This window comes from Nematolebias whitei, chromosome 7 (genome assembly GCF_014905685.2).
Source record: "Nematolebias whitei isolate Nwh7 chromosome 7, NemWhi1, whole genome shotgun sequence".
In the NCBI taxonomy this organism is placed as follows: Eukaryota; Metazoa; Chordata; class Actinopteri; order Cyprinodontiformes; family Rivulidae; genus Nematolebias; species Nematolebias whitei.
In genome coordinates, this window is record NC_056504.1 from 17,862,661 (window position 1) to 17,877,333 (window position 14,673).

A 14,673-nucleotide genomic window follows, 5' to 3' on the forward strand; every position below is an offset into this window, starting at 1 on the left:
GGATGGATGGATGGATGGATGGATGGATGGATGGATGGATGGATGGACGGAAGTTCATATTTCATAGATTCATTACACAGGGTGAAATATTTCAAGCCTTTATTTCTTGTAATTTTCATAATTATAGCTTAATAATGAAAAACTGGATGGCCCTGATCTCAAACAATATGCAAGCAAAGACATATTGAGAATTTAAATCTTTATTTTATAAATGATCACGATGCTGTTAAAAGCTTCTGAAAGTCTTTAACCCTTACGACCCCTCGCCTGAGCTGAGCCAGCTCAAAAACCAGAAATGCCTCCGTCGAAGCAGAGCCTGCAGCTCACACACTCTCACTATTTGTTGTCCTATGTAAATTAATACGCCAGCGGACCTCTTACTTAGAGGCAACATGACATGCAAACCTCTTGGAAACATGCACACTCAGCCCTTAATCTGTTTTTTCAAGCAGGATTTAGAGGAGAGCAATGAGCCTACATAATATCAGCTGCCACTCCAGCATGCTGCGACACAGAGTGGCTAAATTTAAAATCAGATATTATTGGCATGTACAGTGCCCTCACAGACCAGCATGTGCATGTCAGGCCACGGTGGAATGTGCACTCCTGCACAATGTCATGGCACCATTAGGAACACATGCTTCCAGATGATGGTGATAACAGATAATACTGTCAACAAGATGTCAGTTGGGCTTCACAAGATGCTGAACGAGACGAATAAAGGCAACACAGGCTGGACGTATCCACCGACGTACACCACATCATCAACAACCCTCAAATAAGTGATATAAATGGTGCTTTTATGACACTAATAAATACAAACTCTGAGTAATTACACTGCTTTGTTTTCCCCACATCTGCTAACAATCTTACCAAGTTCTAATCTCTTAGAAATGAAAAGAATCTTTTCGAGAGCTGTGTCGACTTAAGCGCAAGGTGATAAAATAAAAAGTCCTTACCACCAAAAATGTAAAACATGATAATGCAGACATCATGTGAGGGTAAACACACGATGAACCATGTTCGAGGTAGGAAGAACAAAGCAGTCTGTAACTGACAAGAGGAAAGTCATGAAACTTTAGTCTGCTGGCCATTTGGCACCCCAGCATGTGTCACACTTTCCAAGTCTGTCCTCCATCAAGCCGCCTTTCTTTTGTACAGCCCGTGGCGTGGCGTGTCTAAATATAGTGATGGTACTGTCATGCAGAACAGAAAAGGAACATATTGATTTACAAAGTCCTGGCATGCGAGCAACCGGCAGAAACTCAGTAACCTTATATACCAGAGCATTTAAGCCTGCATGAAAGATTTCAAAGAGATTTAAAGTTTTATAAACGGAGAAGGTCTAAAGAAAAACCTGCAGTCAGGTAAAGGCCCAACATTAACTGAAGCATGAAGCTTCGTCAGAGCTTTAAAACCACCTTATTATGAAAAGGTGTAGTTGTAGTTGTTTTGGTCACATCTTGTGAAGGGCACTTGAAGCATGTGTTTAGGGTAACTCTCAGCTACCACCACACCAACTTTTAACTCTATCCATCCATTATCTTTACCCGCTTCTTCCTTTTCGGGTCACTGGTGTCCATGTCCAGCAGTCTCTGTGCGAGAGGCGGGGGACACCCTGGACAGGTCCAAATCCATCACAGGGACACAGAGACAAACGAGACAAACAACCATTCACTCTCTCTCTCACCTAGAGACAATTTGGAGTTACCAATCAGTGTATGTTTTTGGTCTGTGGGAGGAAACTGGAGTACCTGGAGAAAACCCACGCATCTCAATATTTGTAAAAGTGACGGAGCAATAGTCATTGTTGTAAGCTAAGGTCAATTAGCTGAGGCAACAACTTGAATGGGGTTGACTCCAAAAGTTAATTAGAGGCACATCCAATCATTACATTTTTAAAACTTCCAATAACATTTGTTCAGTGGTTCATGAGATATTTTGCTAACAGATGGAGAGGGTTGACACCAACAATTAATGCAAAAGTTTTTAGCACAAATATTGTCTTAGTTCACCCACATATTACTTTGTCAAAGTTTCAATAACATTTATTCAGAATTCATGAAACATTGTGCTAACAGACAAAAAAAACCTCACTCACAAACACAAGCTAAGACATTTTTGCCCGCCTCACACCTTTTGATGGCTGGCAATAATTAATAAACCCAACAAGAAAGAGCCTGTAGGTTTACACCGATCGACTTCTATGGAAGTAAAACAAGTTGGAAGTTTAATTGTTTTAACATCCTCTAATCGCTCAGAGCACATCTAAAGTGTGACAACACTTCTAGCAGCACTGAAGGAAGACGGAGAAAAAAGATCAGAGCACACTTTGTTTTCTTTTATTGCTCTTTCCGGCTCTCTGAAGACGTTTAGTATTAGGTTGTATTACAGGAAACACCAGTCCACACACTCCGGTCATGTTGAGCTCCCTCACAGTCTCACTGACTGCTTATTAAAAAGACATTCAAATCATCCGTCACATGCACAAAGCCAAGAGGCAACAGAGTCTCACAAACACATTTAAGTCAGACACCCATCCAACTCTGGGTACAATACTGAGCCTGGATGCACTCTTTAATGGAGATTTGAAAGTCTGATGCGTCACAACAAATCTCTACTTGCGCTGTACATTTATACGGACATTTATTGTCCCCCACTGCTGAGCAAAGAGGGGAAATGGAAATACACTGTCTGTCTTGTGAGCTTAATAACTTGAGAAATAGTAACTTCCATTTTGGTGTGTGGCTGCATCCAGGCGTAAGGAAGGTTCCTATCGAAAATAAGGTTGTCATGTCAAAATCCAAGATGGCCTCCACCACGTGTGTAAACTGGCCACCCCAATCAGTTGAGGAAACTATGCTTTAAAGTTTGTGACTTGATAACAGTTTATCTGTTTTAAATTGTGCTCTACAAATAAAGATGACTTGACTTGACTTGACTTGATTAAAAATATAGGTTACTTAAATGATGAGGGTGGCCGAAGATTAATATACAGGTGATGGTCATAAAATTAGAATATCATGAAAAGTTGATTTATTTCAGTAATTCCATTCAAAAAGTGAAACTTGTATATTATATTCATTCATTACACACAGACTGATATATTTCAAATGTTTATTTATTTTAATGTTGATGATTATAACTGACAACTAATGAAAACACCAAATTCAGTATCTCATAAAATTAGAATGTTACTTAACACCAATAAAAAAAGGATTTTTAGAAATGCTGGCCAACTGAACAGAATGAACATGAAAAGTATGAAGATGAAAAGTATGAGCATGTACAGCACTCAATACTTAGTTGGGGCTCCTTTCACCTGGATTACTGCAGCAATGTGACGTGGCATGGAGTTGATCAGTCTGTAGCACTGCTCAGGTGTTGTGAGAGCTCAGGCTGCTCTGATAGTGGCCTTCAGCTCTTCTGATTTGTTGGGTCTGGTGTATCACATATTCCTCTTCACAATACCCCATAGATTTTCTATTGGGTTATGTCAGGCGAGTTTGCTGGCCAATTAAGAACAGGGATACCATGGTCCTTAAACCAGGTACTGGTAGCTTTGGTACTGGTAGCTTTGACAGTTTGTGCAGGTGCCAAGTCCTGTTGGAAAATGAAATCTACATCTCCATAAAGTTGGTCAGCAGCAAGAAATGCTCTAAAACTTCCTGGTAGACGGCTGCGTTGACCTTGGACCTTGGAAAACACAGTGGACCAACACCAGCAGATGACATGGCACCCCAAACCATCACTGACTGTGGAAACTTGACACTGGACCTCAAGTAACGTGGATTCTGTTCCTCTCTTCTTTTCCTCCAAACTCTGGGACTTTGATTTCCAAAGGAAATGCAACATTTACTTACATCAGAGAACAACTTTGGACCACTCGGCATCAGTCCCAGGCGCGACGCTTCTGACACTGTCTCTTGTTCAAGAGTGGCTGGAAACAAGGAGTGCGACAGCTGAAACCCATGTCTTGCATACGTCTGTGTGTGGTGGTTCTTGAAGCACTGACTCCAGCTGCAGTCCACTCTTTGTGAATCTCCCCCACATTTTGGAATGGGTTTTGTTTCACAATCCTCTCCAGGGTGTGGTTATCCCTATTGCTGGTACACTTTTTTTCTACCACATCATTTCCTTCCCTTCCCCTCTCTATTAATGTGCTTGGACACAGAGCTCTGTGAACAGCCAGCCTCTTTTGCAATGGCCTTTTGTGTCTTTGTCTCCGTGTGCAAGGTGTCAATGGTTGTCTTTTGGTCAACTGTCAAGTCAGCAGTCTTCCCCATGATTTTGTAGCCTCCAGAACTAGACAGAGAGACCATTTAAAGGCCTTTGAATGTGTTTTGAGTTAATTAGCTGATTAGAGTTTGGCACCAGGTGTCTTCAATATTGAACCTTTTCACAATATTCTAATTTTCTGAGATACTGAATTTGGGGTTTTCATTAGTTGTCAGTTATCAATATGTGTGTAATGAATGAATATAATATACAAGTTTCACTTTTTGAATGGAATTACTGAAATAAATCAGCTTATTCATGATATTCTAATTTTATGACCAGCACCTTTATGGTGGCAAGGCCACCATTGGCCACCCCTTGGCTCTGCCACTGCAACTGCTCGTGGATTAAATTGCTCCCTCCGTTCCTCAGGATCTGTCACTCTGTGCTGCCTTGGACAAGCAAAATAAATGAATAAATAAATAAAAATATTACCCATGTTTGTCACAGTATAACTCCTGTCCACTTGAATATCTTGCTCCAAAAACATTAAGGTTTACTTTATTCCCTGTTCAGTTCCAGCCCAGAAAAGCACTCATCTCAAAAACATTCACTATTGAAATCCATCAGCATACTGCTGGTTCCCAGCAGAAAGTCCCACTCACTGTCCAACAGGACCCATGAAGGTTTTGATAGGTAGGAAAAAGCTTTCCAACACAACCAAGAGTGGCATTCTTCTCGTTATATCTGCAGTTTCCTCTGTTGATGACTTTCTAATAACTCTTAGATTATTGTTTGCTTGCTTGCAGTTTGCCTGAAATGAGCTTCTGTAGATTTCAAATGCTGTTCTCCACAAAGCCTTTTGATCAGAAACAGCAACTACACTAGTAAAAACCTATGAAGAACAGCGAACAAGATTTTAATCATTATGGCTTACTCAAAAGAGATAAAGAGCATATGATTTACATGGAGCCGGTTTAAAATAATTACACATACAAACAAAATGACGTGTAAGATTTGCAACAACAAATAATTTAAACAGATGAGGCTAAATTTGCACAGTCTGAATGACAAACTGGAACTGTTCTAATCTGAGCCAGGTCATATGCTGTACTAAATCAGACAAGAATATGATTTTCATGATCATTCACAGTCTGAATTATCTGGTCGCACTTCATTCAACTTGTACATCAGCCATGTGGGGTTTTGCAGCTCGATCCAAATATTGATATTACAGATGATTTTTTTTATTTGCTTTGTTCTGGCTGAGAATCTACAGCAACATGTGATACTAACGTTAGTGTCACATGGTAATTGTGTGAACCCTTATGAAGCATTCACACTATTGTGAGCCTTTCTTTCGTACGTTTTTCGGCACAATTCTTGTCCTGCAATTTTTAAGCTATTTCAACAAATCATAAATCAAAATGTTCAGCTATGACTGCTATGGCTTTTTGTATTGGTGCAACTTTAGCTTTTTGAAATATTTAGCCTTTTCTGTCATTTTTTTTAATCTCATAGAAAATGAATTGAGCTCATTTTACATCCTTCATATCTTTAGATCTGTTTACAACCTCTTTTTGCTCCTTTCACATTTTGTTCAGGTTCAGCTTCTTTGCTTCCTTGTGCAAGTTTAAACTTTTTTCAGCTACTTTCAGCTGCATTTTTCAGCTGTTTTGTGATCCTTTCAGATTCTTTCTGCTAACTATATTTTTGTGCTTCTTCTAACTCCTTTCAGCTAATTTCAGCTTGTTATGCTCCTTTCTGCTTATTGTTGAAAGTTTCAGCTTTTTCTATTTCAGCCACTATTTAACTGTTTTATGCTAATTTTAGCTTTTTCAGCTAATTCCACATTGTTTGCACTCATTTCAATGTTTTTCAGCCTAATTCAGCAAAAATGTGTTCTCTCCACTTCCTTCTGGTAATTTAAGCTTCTTTCTGCTGTTTAAGCTACTTTTCAGGAGTTTGGGGGTTTTTGTGCTAATTTCAGCCTTTTTTGTTCAGATATTTCTACTTTTTGTGTGCATTTCTGCTTCTTTCAGCCTAAGTGGACAAACATGTTCCTTCTGCTTTCTTCTGCTAATTTTAAGCTGGTTCTACCTTTTTTTTTTTTTTTTTTAGCAATTTAACTCATTTCATCTGTTTTCAGATAAATTTAAGTTTTTCATGGTAATTTCTGCTACTTTCAGCCTAATTAACTTCTTTATGCTAATTTCAGCTTGTTATGCTCCTTTCAATATATTTCTGCTAGTTTCAGCTTTTTCTGCTGGTTCACCTACTATTTAGCCATTTGATACTAATTTTAGTTTTTTTCAGCCAAGTCCACATTTTTGAGTTCATTTTAGTTCTTTCTGCTTCTTTCTGCCTTTTCAGCTTTTTTTTTTTTTTTTGCTAATTTCAGCTTGCTTTTAGTTAATTTCCAATTTTTTGTGCTCATTTAAACCTAATTCAGCAAATATGTATTCTTTCTGCTTTCACTAATTTCATCTGTTTGTCAACAAGTTCTTCTGCAATAAGCATCAATAACAACTTAATCAATAATAATAACCTGCAATAAGCAAGTTCACATAGTTCTTACCTTGCTGTTCAAATATTCAATTTTCTAATATATCTAGCTCTATTCGTTACATTGTGCTTTAAAGAAAAGACGTGGCAACACTGAGTATAGACTTAAAGCCTCATGTTACTAAATCTAACATGGCAGCTTGTGTAAACTGGGAACCTGTGCTTTAATTCCCAACAAAGAGAGAAGGCACTTGGTCTGTGAATATACATTTGATGGTCCACATCTTAGTTACAATCTCTTTACTGAAGCGGAGAAAACAAATTCACAGCTGATGACGTCACACCACCAAAGAATATGAACTAATATGTCATAAAGCTGCTGTAGACCCTGCTCGGACCCATCCTCTGTTCTGTGAACCACCCAGGAACGGCTGCGCTCCATTTAGTCGTCACAGGTCCTGATAGTGTGAATGCTGGCTAACTAGGCTTCAAGAAGCCGCCACACATGCCAGAACCTGGGCTTTTCCTGCCACGATGAGGAAAAATCATCCCCAATGGACCGTTAATGAGACGCGTTAGAGGTGAGAACAAGTTTCTGACAACACAAGGCGAACATCTGATGGGAAACTGCAAACTGTTTTCCTTCGTGAACAACAGCTGAAATGAGCTGTTCTGTTTTAGTGAACGATCCTTTTAGCTGCTCGACAGAAAAAAGACAAACTTTCTAAAAATAAAACCACATCACGCACAGTTCACTCCAGCACGACTCTCTCCTTCGTGTAGGACTTCCAAAACAATTCCTGTTTTTTTAAAGGTGTGCCCGAAGTGGGAATGTTCTGCAGCTGTTCTGACCAGAGTAACTTCATGTTGCTGTCTAATGAACTAGAAAACTTTATTCTACAGATCCAGCAAGCTTTGTTTCTACCAGCAGGAGTGATTTCATCTTTAACAGTCTACTGGAACCCATTTGTCCATCATGAACCAATAAAACCATTGAGCAAACGTTAGCAGACATCTAACAGAAGATGGAAAATAAAAGAACATGAAGTTCTAAAATCATCTACTTTGTCTCAGTCTGTTCAAACTTTTCCTCTTGTAGAAATTTATGAGTCTAAACATCTGGATGTGTAACAGTGCAGTCATCAAACACTCATTTAAAGGGACATTCCAGCCATTTTAAGTGAGGAAATGAATTTATCTTGTTAATAGAGAATAGAGATTTAATATTTGAAGACTAGTTCGAACAGGCAAATTAGAAAAAATCATTTGAACATGCTTTCTTTTTTTTTTTTGTTTCTTTTACACCATCACCCAGACAGAATGAACAGGATGTGCTACAGCCTTGTTTGCAAATAACCAGAGAATTCAAGCTAAATATTTGTATATAGTGATGGTCTGTGCTGGGTTCAGACCATCAGGTAGGTCATCACTTCCTGTTGGAAGCGAACGCCAAACTGAGGTTGCTCAAAGAGCTATGTACAGCAGGTAAGATATTAACTCTTCATAACGTTTCCACATGGTTTAAGCATCCCTGGGAGACTTGATGGTGTTGATGTGACCGGGGAGGTTCTCAGACTTCTACATTTGAACAAAAAGCTTTCGCTGGAACTTTTTCACTTTCCTGGTGGAGAAAGGCTTTCCAGTGTCTCTCTGCACACCGAGGGTCTCACTGAAGCTCCCTTCAAACCCTGACTGAACTCAGCCTCTCAGGATGAACATTCAGTGCCAGGAAACCTAAACAAGCAGGTTGTGAGGAGGTTTGTTAACAGAGTTGTGTACATAGAGCAGTAAATATTTGGCCCTCCCCCCTGAGGCACAGCTGACATCCATGTCACCCAGCAGACAGCCAAGAGAGAAAAAAACTTCTCTACACCCCCAGAACACTGGCTCCACAAACACTGAGAAAAGTTCTGGAGATGAGCAGAGAAACAGAACCAGTGAAACATGGAGGTCCAATAAAAGCGACAGGGACCCTGAAAGCAGCTCCCTGCTGACTGACACGTTTTACAGGCCATTAAAGGGGTCGTGAAGGGTTTGCAGGAGTCCAAGAGTCGGGGTGAACTTTTCTCTGCAACCAGAAACCATCATGCGCGTGCACGTTTCTTACTTTAAGGACTCAAGTATGCAAAAGCTCTCTGTGTTTCACCTGGCAGGAGGAGGCCACGGTTTGCGTGAGGGAGTCGATCCTCTCGCTGTACTGCGTGAACTTCTTCTGGTACTTGAGCGCGGTCATCTGCAGCTCGCCGTGCACGGAGGAGAGCTGCGCGAGGAGCGCCTTCTCCCTCCTGTTGGCTTGGATCGCGTGCTTCTTGAACTCCCGGTCCAGGATGAGCAGCTTGCACTGCAGCGCGCCGTTGTGCGCCTTCAGGGCGCGCACGCAGCAGTGGCTCTTCAGCTTCTGCTCGCGGTGCGTGAGCGGCAGCCCGCAGCCGCCCGCGCAGACCCCCGCCGCCCTGAAGTCGCACGCGTCCCGCATGTGAGCGTCCACGTCCCGCAGGCTGAGCACCGCGTCGCAGCCTTTGTTGCGGCACTTGGCCGGGGAGAAGGCGCACACCTCGGCGTGCGCGGCCAGGTGCTGCAGCTTCACCACCGCGTCGCAGCCCCGCGCGTGGTTGTCACATTTGATGTCCAGCTTCAGGATGAGGTTCTTGAGCGGCAGGACGTGGTTCAGCTCCTTGGCGGAGATGCGCTGGCATTTGACAGGACAGCTGCTCTGCTGGACGACCCAGGGCAGCACGCAGCCCGAGCAGAAGACGTGCCCGCACGGAGTCGTCAGCGGCTCCTCCAGGACTTTGTTGCACAAGTTGCATTTAAAGTCCGGGTCCACGGTCCCCTTGAAGCGGTCCAGCTCAAATCCCATGGTGCTCTGAAAGTCAAACTTGTGGGCTCCAGTCCACCCCCGGAGATGTGTGTGGGAGCAGAGGGGCGTTCAGCTGGTCATTGGTGGAGTGCGCGCTCCCACAGACCGACTGCAGCCTCCTCTCCGGCCCCGACTCAGCTAATTGAGACAGACTTTTGATGCCTTCGGGTGCGCCTCGAAATCTTCAGCACTAAAGTTTTGAAACTAATGTGAACCTGAAAAAAGTTATCTCGTTTGGCAGAAACACACTTGTTGCTTCACCGGAAGTCCAAAAGAGTGAAATAAAGATGAAACTTGGTTCTTTAAATTTAACTTAACATATATTCAACTTTTCAGAGCAGATAAAGTTGAAGGTTACAGCAGATGTTTCTGTTTGAAAACTCCAATACGACTTTGTGTAGAGTTGTGACAAGTTATGCACATCTATTTAGGCTTTTTAGGTTTAGATACTTTTATTTATTTTATTATTACTATTATTGTTATTATTCAGATTTAACCGTAGCGCACCTAAAACCTAACCTCAATGGTTTGTTACCAAACGTCCGATAATCCATGAAGGCAACTCAGCTAAAGTGTAGACAAACTTTATTTACCGTAACTCTTCTGCAAAACGCGCACATTACACTTTGCAGTGACGGCCTGTCCATGGGGCAGGTAAAGCACAGCCCCACCTAAAAAAATAATTCGCCCCACAAAGTAGTTCCTCCAAAGAAACAATGCACTTTATTGATTTACTGAGCTTGCTGTGTATTGTCTTGTTTGTCAACTATTTTGATACTTCTAAACATAATTTCAAATGATTTTAAGATACTTATTCTCAGTTTTATTTCTTATTTACTGTTATGGGCACTACTGACCCACATTCGTCAAGCGGATGGGAACATGTCCAGAGATTGAAACAGCCAACTCCAGTTGAATTTCATACGAGGCGTCAAATGTTCTGTGGACACATTTGGCAGTCTTAGCACAATAATATGACACTTTACCTGATGAGAGCTCAAACACAGGGATAGCTGCAGCCCAGCCTGTTGTGTTGTGGAGATATTCTGTTAGATCCATTTGGAGCAGACAGAGGGGACCAGAACAGAAAACTGAGGAGGATGGACAAAAAGCAGGACATTTTCACCAACATGGGACGATCTTATATAAGCAGATCGGTTGTTGGTGTTGGTTTGTGTTTATGTTACTTTGTAAGGCCCATTTTTCCAACTTACTACACTGGAAGGACCAACTGCTCCTTATAGGGCCCAAAGCCCAGGCCCTATAAGCTGCTAGTGGGTTAGAAGTTGGGTTTAGGGTAAGAGTCAGGGCTCCACTTGGAATTGATGAAAATGAATGGAAGTTAATGCAAAATCCCTGTAAAGATAGAAAGACTAACTGTGTGTGTGTGTGTGTGTGTGTTTATGTTACTTTGTGAGGACTATTTTTGAACATATCATTTTGAACATAACACGTCAAAATCGTCTTATAATCTAGCTGTTTTTTTCTTTTGTTTTTTTCTTTTGCTACTATTCCTCTTGATTGTCCTTTTGGTTGCTATTTTGTTTTGATTTGAAAAAAAAAAAAAAAGAGAAACAAATTTGTATGCCTATTCTCTGACTGTCTATTGTTGTCGTTGTTATCCACTGTTGTCATCATTCTTTGTTAAATAAATCAGGTCTCTCTTGTAAATGTGTCCCTGAGGCTCAATGGTATTAACCTGTCTAAATAAAGGTTGAATGAATTTACTACATTGTGAAGACCAACTGCTCTTAGTGAGGACCAAAACCTGGTCCCCATAAAATTCAAGTGTCGTTGGTGGATTAGGGATTAGGTTTAGGACTAAAGTGTGAATTGAGGATGGGTTAGGTTTAGGATTAGGGTCAGGGCAGTGGTGGAGAAAGTACTCAAACACTGTACTTGAGTAAAAGTACAAATAAACAGACAAAAATGTACTCTAGTAAAAGTATAAGTACCACATTAACATTTTTACTTAAGTAAAAGTAAATAAGTGCTTTTAAAAATATTTAAAGTATTAAAAGTAAAAGTACTTGCTGAATGTATTACCTAATGCAATGGTCTACAATATCATTAAGTGTACCTACCGTATGTATATTTTCTGTAATACATTAATAGTGTTGTTCCATTTTAATGAACAATGTTGCAGATAATACATGTTTTTATTGTGTTTACTCTGTGACACAGTTCACACTTGGACTTGTGATTCTGTGAATCAGAATTTCAGGGATGACATGCAGAGTCAAATGCCATTAATCAAAATAAGAAAGGAATGATTATACCTTTGAAAGTTTTTATTTAACACAAAGGAAACCCAATGTGTCATTTTAACTGCAGTAAACACATTTAAGTAAAAGCTGTCTGCCTGAACAAAAGGAGCATTAGACACAACTAACAAAGGAACAGGCTCTGATCATTTCAAGTGATATTTCAACTCCAGTTTGTCATCAACTCTAGTTAAAATACTGTCTGTTCAACCTTGTAATGGGTCAATAGTGAATGATATTTTAACTTCCTGACACCATTTTTAAAACTTGGACCTGAGTGTTGAGACATTTGGAGACATCTCTTGTCTCCTGTCCTAACATTCCATGGACTGAAACGTTTTAATATTGCAGCAAGAATTTCTTGTTCAAGTTCAGAAGAAGTTGGTTTTCAAAGTTTTTTTTAAATCTAGTCTGGTTATTTTTGGAGAGAGAATCTGTCCTGCTGTACTGAATAGTCTTTCAATAGACTTTCAAAAGTCTTTCAATAAGGCCATGGGTGGCACGTACTGTATCTTCTGGCTGACTTTCCTTGGTTGAATCCATTTTGGGTGTGTTAGCGGCTGCGGGTGCGCACTGCTCAGTGACACATATACTAGAATATAGTTCTTCTTGAAAGTGGGTCTAACGTTACCTGCCCACTTTGCAGTGATTCAATGGACCAACTCCCCTCTCGCCATTAGTTACTTTCAAAGTAACGAACAAATAAAAAAGTTGCAACGTGAATGTAACTTGTAACACAACGCATTATAGAAATGTAGTGTAGTAGAAAGTACTGATACTTAATGTAAAATGTAGTGGAGTAAAAGTAAAAAGTACCCATGTTTAACTCTATTTAAGTAAAGTACAGATACATGAAAAGTGTACTTAAGTACAGTAACAAAGTACTTGTACTTGGTTACATCCCACCACTGGGTCAGGGTTAGGCTATAGAAATGAATTAAAAAAATGAATGGAAGTCAATGCAAAGTCCACGTAAAGATAGAAAGACAAATGTGTGTGTGTGTGTGTGGTGGGGGTGGGGGGGGACAGGTTAGTGGGTCAGGCACTGGTCTTGTAATCAGGACTGTGGGTTAGATCCCTGTTTGGAACATTTATTTGAGCGAGTGATCTTGTCTAACATAATTACAAGCTTACAAGCTTTTTCTGAACCGCTGTGGCCTCGGTCGTCCTCAGGCTGTTTCTGTGAGTAACAGGTTGGCCTTCTGGCCTAAAACATTTGATTGTTGTACATGATGATTAATTGTTTTGCACGTGTTAAGCCTACTTCTGAAATTCCAACAGGATGTTGGCTTGAAACACAGCAGTTGCTACCTATATGGGACAGATCTAGTTGGTAGGCCTCAGACTGATGAAGTCCTCTGGATAGGGAATGAAATGTTTCTCACTTAAAGTAACTTGTCCAGATGACACGATTTAACCATTTTTATTATTATCTACCTGGATGACTGAGCTTACAACTCTTTTTCTGACAAAATTTCTACACTTTTATGTTTTTTTCATAAAAGTCAAAATCTTCTACGCATCCAAACTATTTTGAGCACGAGTGTTCAGCAGTCTATCACTGCTCTCATGTGTCAGACGTGTTGTGTTGTTCTCGTTTCAGGTGGGGGTGGATGTGGGAGGCGTCCATTTCTATGATTTCTTACACAAGACACACTTACTGAGGCAAAACCTCGGCACGGGACGAAGACAAAAGTCAACAAGTTGCACAAAAACAAATAACAAAACAACAAGAACAAATAACATATTTAAACAACATAAATCCTATTTTTTTATCACAGAAAATGACACAGAGTTTGCAAAATCAGTAATTCAGGAAATGAATGTCTGCCCACTAATATTTTTGCTCAGGAGCCACCACTGAACATTGGAATCACATTCTTGTTTTTTTTGTATTGCTAGAATATCAAAGCTCATAAAGCAAATTCATAATATAAAGGTTTATTTACATATTTCAAGCTTTTCGGATCTTTTCACCTCAAGTTAATGTCATGAACCTGAAAAAGGGTTCAAATAAATCTTCTCATGCCTCTACCTTTATTAACTCACCTGGATAACTTACACTTTTTTATATAAATGATGATCTAGCAGGACAACAATTGGACACAATTTAAAGTTTATAATATGGAGCAGTTTGCAGCTATCATTTCTGAAATGGTTGGGCTCTCACAAAGTAAAGCTACATGTTTTAACCCATATCAACTAATAGAAAAATAAGAATTAAAATGAAGTTGCAATAAATGTAGAAACTGATGATGAAAAAATGATTGACTGCACCTTTAAATTTGTCAGTTCAAGATGGCCACCACAACTAATTGACCAAAATGAACACAATAATGGTTATAATGTGGTCAGTTTACAAAATGTTAAGATAGAGTTTAATGTGGTAACTGAGCATTACCCTCACCATGTACGCTGAAGCATTACATATTGTACAGTATTTTTGCTTAAAACTTTGCCCCATAACTAGTAAAGTTATAACTACCTGCCTTTTGTAGAAATAAATATCCTTTAAGCCACTCAGTGGGTTTCAGTGAAACACTCAGAAAATAATTGTGTACAACTGTACACATATATAACTCAATGTTTTAGGAAATACAGACATTTGATATACAGGCACTGATCATAAAATTAGAATATCATGAAAAAGTTGATTTATTTCAGTAATTCCATTCAAAAAGTGCAACTTGTATATTATATTCATTCATTACACATACACTGATATATTTCTAATGTTTATTTCTTTTAATGTTGATGATTATAACTGATAACTAATGAAAACACCAAATTCAAATTCTGTATCTCAGAAAATTAGAATACTACAGT

General features: G+C 39.7%; 1 protein-coding gene across 1 annotated transcript in view; it reads right to left on the reverse strand.

Annotated features, from left to right (window-relative positions):
- The window catches only part of pdzrn3b (PDZ domain containing RING finger 3b), a gene marked incomplete in the record, with an annotated part of 166,845 nt that extends 157,141 nt beyond the window's left edge, over positions 1–9,704 (reverse strand). The window contains 1 exon segment of the mRNA XM_037678672.1: positions 8,870–9,704. Within this exon segment, the coding sequence (XP_037534600.1) occupies positions 8,870–9,583 (714 nt within the window).
- Between the last annotated feature and the right edge of the window lie 4,969 nt (positions 9,705–14,673).